The 16,465-nt window shown below is 43.6% G+C and overlaps 1 protein-coding gene across 1 annotated transcript in view; it reads left to right on the forward strand.

Annotated features, from left to right (window-relative positions):
* The window catches only part of efl1 (elongation factor like GTPase 1), a 79,463-nt gene extending 73,439 nt beyond the window's left edge, over positions 1–6,024 (forward strand). Inside the window, exons 18-22 of the mRNA XM_065012220.1 lie at positions 666–780; positions 1,041–1,164; positions 1,417–1,621; positions 2,100–2,653; positions 5,639–6,024. Coding sequence (XP_064868292.1) covers positions 666–780; positions 1,041–1,164; positions 1,417–1,621; positions 2,100–2,653; positions 5,639–6,009 — 1,369 coding nt within the window. The 3' untranslated portion in view covers positions 6,010–6,024. The remainder of the gene's footprint in view (positions 1–665; positions 781–1,040; positions 1,165–1,416; positions 1,622–2,099; positions 2,654–5,638) is intronic.
* Positions 6,025–16,465: the final 10,441 nt, after the last annotated feature.

Here is a 16,465-nt window from a genome sequence, read left to right on the forward strand (position 1 = left end):
GACCAATGGTTTAAAAGATTGAAGAAGCTGCCCTGCAGTTGTCATGTTGTGGCTTGAATGTCCTGACAAGATGTTTCACAGTCATTTGTATCTGAATAGAAGCTGCTATATTTCCCTCATCCTCCTCCTTTGTGGTTTAGAAAGATTGAAGAAGCAGACGTGTGTGTGCGTGTGTGTGTGCAAGGTGAGCTATGACAGATGATTTGAATATGCTGTGCTTGGCTCAGCATGGACAGGAGTGCCTAATAATATCTGACAGGTGTTATTGTTTTGGAAAATAAAAAGGCAGACGTGAAAGTTTTCAGCGCTCTCTTAAGAGACCAATGTGTCTTTATGTATAGTATTCTGTTGAGTTTGTTCTGGCTCTCGTACCCAGTAATACAGCACATTTACAATGCATGGGTTGTCCTACTTGCTCTTACTCAGGGATGCCAACTTCATTTGTGTTACTGCATGTGAGAGAGTCAGATGTAGGGTTCCCAAAACTGGTACATTTCCACAAATTCCCAGGTTTTCCAGAAATCCCACTAGGAAGATTCCTGGAATCAGGCAGAAATAAGCAGAAATTCTGGAATCCTCCATCCAGGATTTCTGGAAAAGCTGGAAAAGTTACAAAGATGTGTAGTGAGAAGGAGATGGAATACTGTGTTCTTCTCATCGTCCAGGTTTGCCAAGATTGAGATCAGTGCCTCCAAGCCTATCATCCCATTCAGAGAGACCGTGATCAGACCACCCAAAGTGGACATGGTCAATGAAGATCTGGGAAACAACAGAAGGTGTGTGTGTACGTTGAGGGTGTGTGTGTTTGTCTATCTTATATCTGATCTGTTGACATCTCAAACGACACCCCATATATTAGTAGTGTGCTACAATTGAAGAGGCAGCAGCAGTCTATTTGCAGTAGCTAACCCTACTTTCCTGTGTGTGTGTGTGTGTGTGTGTGTGTGTGTGTGTGTGTGTGTGTGTGTGTGTGTGTGTGTGTGTGTGTGTGTGTGTGTGTGTGTGTGTGTGTGTGTGTGTGTGTGTGTGTGTGTGTCTAGGTGGCGGTGATCCACCAGGTGAAAGAGTCAGACACCCTGCACCTGGACCCCAGCGGCCTGGTGACCCTCACCACCCCCAACAGACAGGCCACCGTGGGGGTACAGGCCATACCACTACCCGAAGGTGAGAGAGAGTTGAGTTGGTGAGGGCGTGTTTGTTGTTGTCAGACTATAGGAAGCCCTTAACATTTTGCTTAAGGAGAAACAGAGCAAGAACATTTCCAATGGCCTTTTTTGAGGAATAGCAACGTTGCTTAACTTTCTTCTTATGTCTATAGTTAATGGGGAACATGGCAGTTAAGAAGAAATGTCTTCTTAAGAAAGTTTTGTAAATCTGGGCTCTGATCCTGATCAAAAAGTGTCCTGTGTTGTGTAGAGGTGACTCTTCTACTGGAGGGTAGTGCTGACTTGATCCGGACCCTGGAGCAGGCAGGTCAGGCCCAGAGGGAGGGGAGGACCCTGGACATGAGTACCTGGACCCTAGATGCCCTGATGGTGCTGAAGAGCAGGCTGGAGGTCCTGCTGCAGGGGAGGAAGTGGAGGAACGCTGTGGACCGGATATGGGCCTTTGGACCACGCAGGTATTTCAGGGTGTTTCATATAGGTTTGGATGAGAGGGTATGCAGGTATTTCAGGGTGTTTCATATAGGTTGGGATGAGAGGGAATGCAGGTATTTCAGGGTGTTTCATATAGGTTGGGATGAGAGGGTATGCAGGTATTTCAGGGTGTTTCATATAGGTTGGGATGAGTGGGTATGCAGGTATTTCAGGGTGTTTCATATAGGTTGGGATGAGAGGGTATGCAGGTATTTCAGGGTGTTTCATATGGGTTGGGATGAGAGGGTATGCAGGTATTTCAGGGTGTTTCATATAGGTTGGGATGAGAGGGTATGCAGGTATTTCAGAGTATTTCATATAGGTTGGGATGAGAGGGTATGCAGGTATTTCAGAGTATTTCATATGGGTTGGGATGATATTTCATGGTATTTTATATGAGATGAAATTTTGTGCTATGCAGGTATTTCATGGTAATTAATATGGCTATGTTGTTATTATTAGGTATGGACCAAACATCCTCCTTAACAGCGTAGAGGGGTACCAGAGACCATCCGTGTGGCACTGCCTCGAACGAGAGAAAGGAGAGAAAGAGGGAGGGGCGAAAGCTGAGGCCAGCGCCATCCGAGACTTTGACAACAGCGTTGTCAGCGGTTTCCAGCTCGCCACCCTCTCTGGTCCAATGTGCGAGGAGCCCCTCATGGGCGTCTGCTTCTCTGTGGAGAGATGGGACATGAACTTCCCTACCCAGCGCACCCACCTGGACTCTGTGACTGAAGAAGACTCCAACTCCCTTGATGCATCTGTTTCCGAAAGCCCCGGTGAGGCAGGGGGAGCGGGTGAGACGCCTTCCCAGGCAGAGGGTGCCGTGGCTGGGGCGAGCCAGGGGAGACGCAGGGCGGAGGTTGTGGCCGGGCTAGTGGACTGCTACGGGCCGTTCTCTGGCCAGCTCATAGCTGCTGTGAAGGAGGCTTGTCGGCACGCGTTCCAGGCCAAACCTCAGAGACTCATGGCTGCTATGTACACCTGTGAAATCATGGCTACAGCAGAGGTGTTAGGTAAGAGGCTTAGCAGTACACACACGGCAGAACACACAGACACGGCAGAACACACGGCAGAACACACGGACACACGGCAGAACACACAGACACAAGGCAGAACACACGGACACACGGCAGAACACACAGACACACGGCAGAACACACGGACACACGGCAGAACACACGGACACACGGCAGAACACACGGACACACGGCAGAACACACGGACACACGGCAGAACACACAGACATACGGCAGAACACACGGACACACGGCAGAACACACGGACACACGGCAGAACACACGGACACACAATATAACACACGGACACACAATATAACACACAGACACACAATATAACACACAGACACACAATATAACACACAGACACACAATACAACACACGGACACACAATACAACACACACAATATAACACACACAATATAACACACACACACAATATAAAACACAGACACACGGCAGAACACACAGACACACGGCAGAACACACAGACACTGCAGAACACACGGACACGCGGCAGAACACACGGACACACGGCAGAACACACAGACACACGGCAGAACACACAGACACACGGCAGAACACACAGACACACGGCAGAACACACAGACACGGCAGAACACACGGACACGGCAGAACACACAGACACACGGCAGAACACACGGACACACGGCAGAACACACAGACACGGCAGAACACACGGACACACAATATAACACACAGACACACGGCAGAACACACGGACACACGGCAGAACACACAGACACGGCAGAACACACGGACACACAATATAACACACAGACACACGGCAGAACACACAGACACACAATATAACACACAGACACTCAATATAACACACAGACACACGGCAGAACACACGGACACACAATATAACACACGGACACACGCACAATATAACACACGGACACACACACAATATAACACACGGACACGGACACACAATAGAACACACGGATACATAATAGAACACACGGACACACACACACACAATATAACACACGGACACACAATATAACATAGGGACACACACACAATATAACACACGGACACACACACAATATATCACACGGACACACAATATAACACACGGACACACACACACAATATAACACACGGACACACACACAATATATCACACACACACAATAAATCACATGGACACACACACACAATATAACACACGGACACACACACAATATATCACACACACACAATAAATCACACGGACACACACACACAATATAACACACGGACACACACACAATATATCACACACACACAATAAATCACATGGACACACACACACACAATATAACACACGGACACAAACACACAATATAACACACGGACACACAATATAATACACACAATATAACACACAGACACACACACACACAATATAACACACTGACACACACAATATAACACACAGAAACACACACACAATATAACACAGAGACACACACACACACGATAGAACACACTCTGGGCAAAACACAAACTAACCACTGAGGTCTTAGGTAAATAGCTAAAACACAACACACACACCTTCAAATCTGCTTCTTCAATCTTTCCTGGAGGCATTACTGCATTCTAAACCACACAGGAGGATGTTGAGGGAATTATTATAGCAGCTTCTATTCAGATACAAATGACTGTGATACAACTTGTCAGGATATTCAAGCCACAACATGACAACTAAACTACCAAGAATGTTACACCAGGTGGAGGGTGAGTTGCTGCACACAACTCCCATTCTAGTGTGATAGGAGTCCATTGGACTGGTATATTACCCCATCCCCGGTGTAGGAACACAGCTGTTAACTGGTCCACTGAAACACAGAGAAAAGATGATGGTACAGTATTGGTTGATATTTAAATAGCCACCACTAGCCGGCTACCACCCGGTTACTCAACCCCGCACCTTAGAGGCTGCTGCCCTATATACACTGGCCACTTTAATAATGGAACACTCGTCACTTTAATCATGTTTACATAATGCTTTACTCATCTCATATATATGTACTATATTCTACTGTATTTAGTCAATGCCACTCCCACATTGCTCGTCCTAATATTTATATATTTCTTAACTCCATTATTTTACTTTAGATTTATGTGTCTTGTTGTGAATTGTTAGATATTACTGCACTGTTGGAGCTAGAAACACAAACATTTCGCTACATCCACAATAACATCTGCTAAATGTGTGTATGTGACCAATAAAATGTGATTTGACAACCCTCATTATTACTATCTATTCTCTAGAACTATTCTAATATTTGTCTTTGTAGTGTCAGTGATCAACTCTTGTTTTCTAAGTTGGTCCCAAATGGCACCCCATTCCCTGTATAGTGCACTACTTTTGGTCATCATTAAGATTGAAATGAGCCTTGCCCAACTTCTGTTACTGATAATCACTAAACCATATCTTAACAGCATGTTTAGCAGTCACATCCATTTACAGCCAAATCAACACCAGAATGAAGTGTGTTATTATGAGCCCATTTCAGAAACAATATGACTTTTTACTCACTTCTGCAACGCTAGCATCCCTTTAAATGTGGCGTTTGTCAAGCTCTCCTACTAGCCTGTTGTGAATACCAATGCCTTCCACTCTATATACCCCCATTAGGAGAACTTAGTTTCATTAGTATCGATGAATGTGATCCATATTTTAATTCCATGATGTATATTATAGTAGATGTTGGTTGCGTAACATTTAGTGTAGAAATAGACTTCATCAATACTTTCATTACATCGTGTCCATTATTTAGATCTAATCAATAGTTGGATAAGATCATGCATAAATAGATTGTATACATAGTTGGATTAGATTGACCACATCGATCCACACACACAATCATTTGATTAGATTGTATATAGCTGGCCACACTGTAAACATGGTCAGAGTACACATTAAGCCACTTCTACTAATTATCGTGTGTGTGTGTTTCCAGGTCGTGTGTACGGGGTCCTGGGGAAGAGGGAGGGCCGAGTGTTACAGGAGGAGATGAAGGAGGGGACGGAGATGTTCATCATCAAGGCCGTCCTTCCTGTGGCCGAGAGCTTCGGATTCGCTGATGAGATACGCAAGAGAACCAGTGGATTGGCTAGTCCACAACTGGTCTTCAGCCACTGGGAGGTGAGGCGCGCTCACACATACACCCTGTCGTGTGCATCCTTGTGCAGACACACACACAGCAGGCATACAACTCACACACAGCAGGCATACAACACACACACACGCGCACACACACACACACACAGACAAAAACACATGCAAGGCTCACTCCGTGGGGGGGTTGTGAGCGGCAACTCATCAGTCTGAAAACAGGTGCTTGTATTTTTAGCTCTTAATAATTTAATGTTTTTTCATTAATGAAGGAATAAAGGAAATCACAATGCTGAACTAGGATCAGTTTTTATTTCACCCTTGTCTCTAGAACTCATAGCCCTGTTCCCTATTAGTTCCAGTATGAGGTGAATCCCAATCTCTGGCTCATCCTTATTATACCCCTTTTATATACAGAAAAAGTCCCACTTCTTTACCACTAGCTTCTATAGCACTACTTTTGACCTGGGAACCCTATTCCCTATATAGAGCACTACTTTTGACCTGGGAACCCTATTCCCTATATAGAGCACTAGTTTTGACCTGTGAACCCTATTCCCTATATAGAGCACTTTTATTTATTTATTTATTTATTTCACCTTTATTTAACCAGGTAAGCAAGTTGAGAACAAGTTCTCATTTACAATTGCGACCTGGCCAAGATAAAGCAAAGCAGTTCGACACATACAACGACACAGAGTTACACATGGAGTAAAACAAACATACAGTCAATAATACAGTATAAACAAGTCTATATACAATGTGAGCAAATTAGGTGAGAAGGGAGGTAAAGGCAAAAAAGGCCATGGTGGCAAAGTAAATACAATATAGCAAGTAAAACACTGGAATGGTAGTTTTGCAATGGAAGAATGTGCAAAGTAGAAATAAAAATAATGGGGTGCAATGGAGCAAAATAAATAAATAAATTAAATACAGTTGGGAAAGAGGTAGTTGTTTGGGCTAAATTATAGGTGGGCTATGTACAGGTGCAGTAATCTGTAAGATGCTCTGACAGTTGGTGCTTAAAGCTAGTGAGGGAGATAAGTGTTTCCAATTTAAGAGATTTTTGTAGTTCGTTCCAGTCATTGGCAGCAGAGAACTGGAAGGAGAGGCGGCCAAAGAAAGAATTGGTTTTGGGGGTGACTAGAGAGATATACCTGCTGGAGCGTGTGCTACAGGTGGGAGATGCTATGGTGACCAGCGAGCTGAGATAAGGGGGGACTTTACCTAGCAGGGTCTTGTAGATGACATGGAGCCAGTGGGTTTGGCGACGAGTATGAAGCGAGGGCCAGCCACAGGTCGCAATGGTGGGTAGTATATGGGGCTTTGGTGACAAAACGGATTGCACTGTGATAGACTGCATCCAATTTGTTGAGTAGGGTATCGGAGGCTATTTTGTAAATGACATCGCCAAAGTCGAGGATTGGTAGGATGGTCAATTTTACAAGGGTATGTTTGGCAGCATGAGTGAAGGATGCTTTGTTGCGAAATAGGAAGCCAATTCTAGATTTAACTTTGGATTGGAGATGTTTGATATGGGTCTGGAAGGAGAGTTTACAGTCTAACCAGACACCTAAGTATTTGTAGTTGTCCACGTATTCTAAGTCAGAGCCGTCCAGAGTAGTGATGTTGGACAGGCGGGTAGGTGCAGGTAGCGATCGGTTGAAGAGCATGCATTTAGTTTTACTTGTATTTAAGAGCAATTGGAGGCCACGGAAGGAGAGTTGTATGGCATTGAAGCTTGCCTGGAGGGTTGTTAACACAGTGTCCAAAGAAGGGCCGGAAGTATACAGAATGGTGTCGTCTGCGTAGAGGTGGATCAGAGACTCACCAGCAGCAAGAGCGACCTCATTGATGTATACAGAGAAGAGAGTCGGTCCAAGAATTGAACCCTGTGGCACCCCCATAGAGACTGCCAGAGGTCCGGACAGCAGACCCTCCGATTTGACACACTGAACTCTATCAGAGAAGTAGTTGGTGAACCAGGCGAGGCAATCATTTGAGAAACCAAGGCTGTCGAGTCTGCCGATGAGGATGCGGTGGTTGACAGAGTCGAAAGCCTTGGCCAGATCAATGAATACGGCTGCACAGTAATGTTTCTTATCGATGGCGGTTAAGATATCGTTTAGGACCTTGAGCGTGGCTGAGGTGCACCCATGACCAGCTCTGAAACCAGATTGCATAGCAGAGAAGGTATGGTGAGATTCGAAATGGTCGGTAATCTGTTTGTTGACTTGGCTTTCGAAGACCTTAGAAAGGCATGGTAGGATAGATATAGGTCTGTAACAGTTTGGGTCAAGAGTGTCCCCCCTTTGAAGAGGGGGATGACCGCAGCTGCTTTCCAATCTTTGGGAATCTCAGATGACACGAAAGAGAGGTTGAACAGGCTAGTAATAGGGGTGGCAACAATTTCGGCAGATAATTTTAGAAAGAAAGGGTCCAGATTGTCTAGCCCGGCTGATTTGTAGGGGTCCAGATTTTTCAGCTCTTTCAGAACTTCAGCTGAATGGATTTGGGAGAAGGAGAAATGGGGAAGGCTTGGGCGAGTTGCTGTTGGGGGTGCAGTGCTGTTGACCGGGGTAGGAGTTGCCAGGTGGAAAGCATGGCCAGCCGTAGAAAAATGCTTATTGAAATTCTCAATTATGGTGGATTTATCAGTGGTGACAGTGTTTCCTATCTTCAGTGCAGTGGGCAGCTGGGAAGAGGTGTTCTTATTCTCCATGGACTTTACAGTGTCCCAGAACTTTTTTGAGTTAGTGTTGCAGGAAGCAAATTTCTGCTTGAAAAAGCTAGCCTTGGCTTTTCTAACTGCCTGTGTATAACGGTTTCTAGCTTCCCTGAACAGCTGCATATCACGGGGGCTGTTCGATGCTAATGCAGAACGCCATAGGATGTTTTTGTGTTGGTTAAGGGCAGTCAGGTCTGGGGAGAACCAAGGGCTATATCTGTTCCTGGTTCTAATTTTCTTGAATGGGGCATGTTTATTTAAGATTGTTAGGAAGGCATTTTTAAAAAAAAATATCCAGGCATCCTCTACTGACGGGATGAGATCAATATCCTTCCAGGACACCCCGGCCAGGTCGATTAGAAAGGCCTGCTCGCTGAAGTGTTTCAGGGAGCGTTTTACAGTGATGAGTGGAGGTCGTTTGACCGCTGACCCATTACGGATGCAGGCAATGAGGCAGTGATCGCTGAGATCTTGGTTGAAGACAGCAGAGGTGTATTTAGAGGGGAAGTTGGTTAGGATGATATCTATGAGGGTGCCCGTGTTTAAGGCTTTGGGGGTACCTGGTAGGTTCATTGATAATTTGTGTGAGATTGAGGGCATCAAGTTTAGATTGTAGGATGGCTGGGGTGTTAAGCATGTTCCAGTTTAGGTCGCCTAGCAGCACGAGCTCTGAAGATAGATGGGGGCAATCAGTTCACATATGGTGTCCAGAGCACAGCTGGGGGCAGAGGGTGGTCTATAGCAGGCGGCAACGGTGAGAGACTTGTTTTTAGAGAGGTGGATTTTTAAAAGTAGAAGTTCAAATTGTTTGGGTACAGACCTGGATAGTAGGACAGAACTCTGCAGGCTATCTTTGCAGTAGATTGCAACACCGCCCCTTTGGCAGTTCTATCTTGTCTGAAAATGTTGTAGTTTGGAATTAAAATTTCTGAATTTTGGTGGTCTTCCTAAGCCAGGATTCAGACACAGCTAGAACATCCGGGTTGGCAGAGTGTGCTAAAGCAGTGAAAAGAACAAACTTAGGGAGGAGGCTTCTAATGTTAACATGCATGAAACCAAGGCTATTACGGTTACAGAAGTCATCAAAAGAGAGCGCCTGGGGAATAGGAGTGGAGCTAGGCACTGCAGGGCCTGGATTCACCTCTACATCACCAGAGGAACATAGGAGGAGAAGAATAAGGGTACGGCTAAAAGCAATAAGAATTGGTCGTCTAGAACGTCTGGAACAGAGAGTAAAAGGAGGTTTCTGGGGGCGATAAAATAGCATCAAGGTATAATGTACAGACAAAGGTATGGTAGGATGTGAATACAGTGGAGGTAAACCTAGGTATTGAGTGATGAAGAGAGATATATTGTCTCTAGAAACATCATTGAAACCAGGAGATGTCATTGCATGTGTGGGTGGTGGAACTAATAAGTTGGATAAGGTATAGTGAGCAGGACTAGAGGCTCTACAGTGAAATAAGCCAATAAACACTAACCAGAACAGCAATGGACAAGACATATTGACATTAAGGAGAGGCATCCTTAATCGAGTGATCAAAAGGGTCCAGGGAGTGGAGAGGTTGGTTTGGGGGTCACGGCGATTTAGACAGCTAGCCAGGACATCGGTAGCAAGCTAGCATAGGATGGAGGTCTGTTGTTAGCCACCTCTTGCGTTCCGTCAGTAGATTAGTGGAGTTCCGTGTTGTAGAGGGGATTAGTCCAAATCACACAACAACAAAAATAAAAACAATAGACATAGTTATAGAGGCCCAAGAAGAAACATAATAATAATAAAAATAAATAAATTGTCCGATTGTCTATTCTGAGAGCAGCCGGTAAGACAGCTAACGGTTAGCAGGCCGCAGATGGGCATTCAGGTAACGTCGCGACGGAGGAGCCAGCCGGATCTCCTTCGGGTAGATAACGTCGGCAGTCCAGTTGCGAAGGCCCGGTGGGGCTCCGCGTAGGCAGTAAAACGGGTCCGGATAGGTGACTGCAGCCCAGGAGTGATTGACGGAGCTCAGGAGTGATTGACGGAGCTGGCTAGCTCCGGAGTAATTGATGTTTGCTCCGGAATCGACGAAAGCAGATAGACACACGGATAGCAGCCAGCTAGCTGTGAGATCCGGGAGTGAATGTCCAGAGAGCAGTTGAAATCCAGGGACATGGAGAGAAAAATCGGTCCGGTATGTTCCGTTCCGAGCCGCGCTGCGCCGTACAAAACTGGCGATAGATTTTCGAGTTAAAGGATAGCTGATGACCACAAACCGTGGTTAGCTGAATACTAACGAGTTGCCAGTAAAGAAGCTAACTAGCTTCTGATTAGCTCCTGGCTAGCTTCTTGGAGTTTCTGGCTAGCTTCTGGCTAGCTTCTTGGAGGATTGCAGATTTGAGGTAAATAATACGTATTTATACATATCAATTGGTGAGGCAGGTTGCAGGAGAGTGTATTGAAGATGAGTTGATGGAAAATAAAAATAAAATGTATGTGAAAAAAGTTGTAAATATATATATATACACGACACGACAAGACGAGGACAAAAGACGTCTGAACTGCTATGCCATCTCGGGCACGAAACTAGTTTTGACCTGGGCACCCTATTCCCTATATAGAGCACTACTTTTGACCTGGGAACCCTATTCCCTATATAGAGCACTACTTTTGACCTGGGAACCCTATTCCCTATATAGAGCACTACTTTTGTCCTGGTAACTCTATTCTCTAATCCCTATATAGAGCACTAGTTTTGACCTGGGCACCCTATTCCCTATATAGTACACTACGTTTGTCCTGGTAACTCTATTCTCTAATCCCTATATAGAGCACTACTTTCGACCGAAGCCCTTGCTAAAAGTAGTTTGGGAGGCCTGAATCTGAGGTGCCCTTACAACCGAACTGGCGTGGATGTTTTTAGCACCCATATTTAAATGTTTATTCAAATATCTGTGTCTGTCTTCAGTTATGTGTGAGCTCTTTGGCCAGGCACACCTGTGTTGTGTTTGGTGTTGAAATGGGAACTAATAAGCAGAACCCCATACCTACTGTAAAATATTGTGGTGGATCATTGATGTTATGGGGATATTCTGCTTCCACTGGTCCTGGGGCCCTTATTAAGGTCAACAGCATCATGATTTTTACAAAATCTGTTTTTTACCAAATCTGGTTGCCTCTGCTAGGAGGCTGAAACTGAAACTTGGCCGCAAGTGGATCTTTGAGCAAGACAATAACCCCAAGCAGAAAATCAAAGTCCATGAAGAAATGGTTCATTGGCCACAAAATCCACATTTTGCGATGGCCATCAGTCTCCGGACTTGAACCCCATTTAAAAACCAGTGGTTTGTATTGAAGAGGACCGTCCATAAGTACAGATGAAGGATATCCAGGATCTGGAAGGATTCTGTATGGAGGAATGGTCTAAGATCCCTCCCAATGTGTTCTCCATCTCCTCAAACATTTTAGAAATGGGCTCAGTGTCGTTATCCTCACAAGGTGAGGTATCGAAAACAGGGTCTCTTTCTTTGACCAATGGTATTAGTATAAAATAATATAATTTAGCAAAAAAAATTTTTGCAAAAAAGCCAGTGGATGGTTTCTTAATACCTTCAATAATAGTTATTTGGAATTTTTCAATAAATGTGAATATTTGTTGCTACTTTTAAGTCAATACCTGCAGTCAACTTGTGCAATACGTTAGGAGATAAAGCAGATCTCCTTCTTCATTTCACCTGTCACATTATTTTACAGTTCCTAGAACAGTTGAGCCAGTCACGTGTTTGTTGTAAAGAGCAAAAAACAAGAGAAAGCGGAGCTGCTGAGTCCAAAGCCGTCGATATCTATCAGTCTCTCTGTTGTGTGGCAGACATGAGGTGATCAAGTTACACGTGTATTCATTCACTACTAAATGTTTCCATCAGATATATTAGAACTGCTTTCTACCGTGTTTTAGAAGTCTGAGAGCTCTGTTATCAGAGTTCTGTACAGCTGCCATTTTCCCCCCTGTGCTTCCTACTAGTGTTTTTTCCATCCTCCATTCTTCTCCACTCTGCTCCTTGTACACATGATGCTTTTCCTTCAGAAAGCTTCCTACTAGTGTTTTTCCATCCTCCATTCTTCTCCACTCTGCTCCTTGTACACATGATGCTTTTCCTTCAGAAAGCTTCCTACTAGTGTTTGTTCCATCCTCCATTCTTCTCCACTCTGCTCCTTGTACAAATGATGCTTTTCCTTCAGAAAGCTTCCTACTAGTTTGTTCCATCCTCCATTTTTCCATCCTCCATTCTTCTCCACTCTAGTGTTTTTCCATCCTCCATTCTTCTCCATGTACACATGATGCTTTTCCTTCAGAAAGCTTCCTACTAGTGTTTGTTCCAACCTCCATTCTTCTCCACTCTGCTCCTTGTACACATGATGCTTTTCCTTCAGAAAGCTTCCTACTAGTGTTGTTCCATCCTCCATTCTTCTCCACTCTGCTCCTTGTACACATGATGCTTTTCCTTCAGAAAGCTTCCTACTAGTGTTTGTTCCATCCTCCATTCTTCTCCACTCTGCTCCTTGTACACATGATGCTTTTCCTTCAGAAAGCTTCCTACTAGTGTTTGTTCCATCCTCCATTCTTCTCCACTCTGCTCCATGTACACATGATGCTTTTCCTTCAGAAAGCTTCCTACTAGTGTTTGTCCCATCCTCCATTCTTCTCCACTCTGCTCCTTGTACACATGATGCTTTTCCTTCAGAAAGCTTCCTACTAGTGTTTGTTCCATCCTCCATTCTTCTCCACTCTGCTCCATGTACACATGATGCTTTTCCTTCAGAAAGCTTCCTACTAGTGTTTGTTCCATCCTCCATTCTTCTCCACTCTGCTCCTTGTACACATGATGCTTTTCCTTCAGAAAGCTTCCTACTAGTGTTTGTTCCATCCTCCATTCTTCTCCACTCTGCTCCTTGTACACATGATGCTTTTCCTTCAGAAAGCTTCCTACTAGTGTTTGTTCCATCCTAGTGTTTGTTCCATTCTTCTTCCACTCTGCTCCTTGTACACATGATGCTTTTCCTTCAGAAAGCTTCCTACTAGTGTTTGTTCCATCCTCCATTCTTCTCCACTCTGCTCCTTGTACACATGATGCTTTTCCTTCAGAAAGCTTCCTACTAGTGTTTTTCCATCCTCCATTCTTCTCCACTCTGCTCCATGATGCTTTTCCTTCAGAAACTACAGTGTTTGTTCCATCCTCCATTCTTCTTTTCCTGTACACATGAAAGCTTCCTACTAGTGTTTGTTCCAACCTCCATTCTTCTCCACTCTGCTCCTTGTACACATGATGCTTTTCCTTCAGAAAGCTTCCTACTAGTGTTTGTTCCATCCTCCATTCTTCTCCACTCTGCTCCTTGTACACATGATGCTTTTCCTTCAGAAAGCTTCCTACTAGTGTTTTTTCCAGCCTCCATTCTTCTCCACTCTGCTCCTTGTACACATTATGCTTTTCCTACAGAAAGCTTCCTACTAGTGTTTTTTCCATCCTCCATTCTTCTCCACTCTGCTCCTTGTACACATGATGCTTTTCCTTCAGAAAGCTTCCTACTAGTGTTTTTTCCATCCTCCATTCTTCTCCACTCTGCTCCTTGTACACATCATACTTTTCGTTCAGAAAGCTTCCTACTAGTGTTTGTTCCATCCTCCATTCTTCTCCACTCTGCTCCTTGTACACATGATGCTTTTCCTTCAGAAAAACATGCATCATAACATTTGGTTCATTTGCACAATTTAGCTCGTTCACATACGCTTGTAAATGTCCACATTCACCGAAAATGACATTCGGTAACTACTAGCTATACTTGTATAACTTTATGAGCTGGATTTGCTTGTCTTTGCAATTAGTTTGTTCATTTTTGCTTGTTAGCATTTACCTAACAAGGTATATGTGATTTCGCTATTACTTGTGCTAATTTTGTTAGCATTCCAATGGGCTTTTTGTTTTTAGTGCCCCTTTGTGGTGCTATGCCGGTAATTACGTAAATCCCAGGATGGCAGAAGAACAGTATGACATTTTGAAAGTCTGGGTACCTCTCAAGCCTAATACAATGTACTGTAGTTTTATCCTTAATTTTATACAGACATTTTTGCTCATCTTTATCAAGGGGGTCAATAATTTCAGACCCCATTGTATCTTTGTCATGGGTATGTGTATTACATGTTTCTTATTTTGTGTATGTGTGTGTGTGTGTGTGTGTGTGTGTGCGTGTGCTCCTGTCTGTCTGGGGGTTTAAGTGGTTATTGTTCAAGGTCGGCTAATTTAATTGGCCGAGAGAGCCGGACATTGTTAATGAGCGTGTGCAGCCCGGTGTCTCTCACACACACACACACACACACACACACACACACACACACACACACACACACACACACACACACACACACAAGCCTAGTAAACAGCTTTACGGTCTGACCTGATGTCACACTGCCAGGAAGAAGAGACACCACACACACACACACTGCTTTTATTTGTTATTATTATCTATATGATTATTTTGATAATAAATGCTGTTGGGAAAGAGCTCTCAAGGTAAGAATGTTACTGTATTGTTTTACAGCTGTTGTATCCTCAGCACATGGCGAATAAACCTTGAAACCTGAAACTAGATGCGACACACACGCTATGCAAATTCATTACAACACACAGCATGTCACTCAGTATTAGATTCCCCCGTTGCTCCACACACCCCCTACTAGCACATTGTTGTCAGCCTTTGTGTGTGAGCTTCATTAAAACACGTCTGTCCCCTTTCATTTACGTTACTCTGTCATTATCTGCAGCAGTTAGATAGTTACTCCATAGACAATCATTACAACATGGATAGTTACTCCATAGACAGTCATGACAACATAGATAGTTACTCCATAGACAATCATTACAACATGGATAGTTACTCCATAGACAGTCATGACAACATAGATAGTTACTCCATAGACAATCATTACAACATGGATAGTTACTCCATAGACAATCATTACAACATAGATAGTTACTCCATAGACAATCATTACAACATAGATAGTTACTCCATAGACAATCATTACAACATTGATAGTTACTCCATAGACAATCATTACAACATAGATAGTTACTCCATAGACAATCATGACAACATGGATAGTTACTCCATAGACAGTCATGACAACATAGATAGTTACTCCAGAGACAATCATTAGAACATAGATAGTTACTCCAGAGACAATCGTGACAACATGGATGGTTACTCCATAGACAGTCATAACCACATAGTTACTCCATAGACAATCATGACATGGATGGTCTCTCCATAGACAGTCATGACAACATGGATAGTTACTCCATAGACAATCATGACAACATAGATAGTTACTCCATAGAGAATCATTAGAACATAGATAGTTACTCCATAGAGAATCATGACAACATGGATGGTTACTCCATAGACAATCATGACAACATGGATGGTTACTCCATAGACAATCATGACAACATAGATGGTTACTCCATAGACAATCATTACAACATAGATAGTTACTCCATAGACAGTGATGACAACATAGATAGTTACTCCATAGACAGTGATGACAACATAGATAGTTACTCCATAGACAATCATGACAACATAGATAGTTACTCCATAGACAGTGATGACAACATAGATAGTTACTCCATAGACAATCATGACAACATAGATAGTTACTCCATAGACAGTCATGACAACATAGATAGTTACTCCATAAACAGTGATGACAACATAGATAGTTACTCCATAGAGAATCATTAGAACATAGATAGTTACTCCATAGACAATCATGACAACATGGATGGTTACACCATAGACAGTCATGACAACATAGATAGTTACTCCAGAGACAACCATGACAACATAGATAGTTACTCCATAGACAGTCATGACAACATAGATAGTTACTCCATAGAGAATCATTAGAA

The sequence above is a fragment of the Oncorhynchus nerka genome, linkage group LG27 (genome assembly GCF_034236695.1).
Source record: "Oncorhynchus nerka isolate Pitt River linkage group LG27, Oner_Uvic_2.0, whole genome shotgun sequence".
Taxonomy (NCBI): Eukaryota; Metazoa; Chordata; class Actinopteri; order Salmoniformes; family Salmonidae; genus Oncorhynchus; species Oncorhynchus nerka.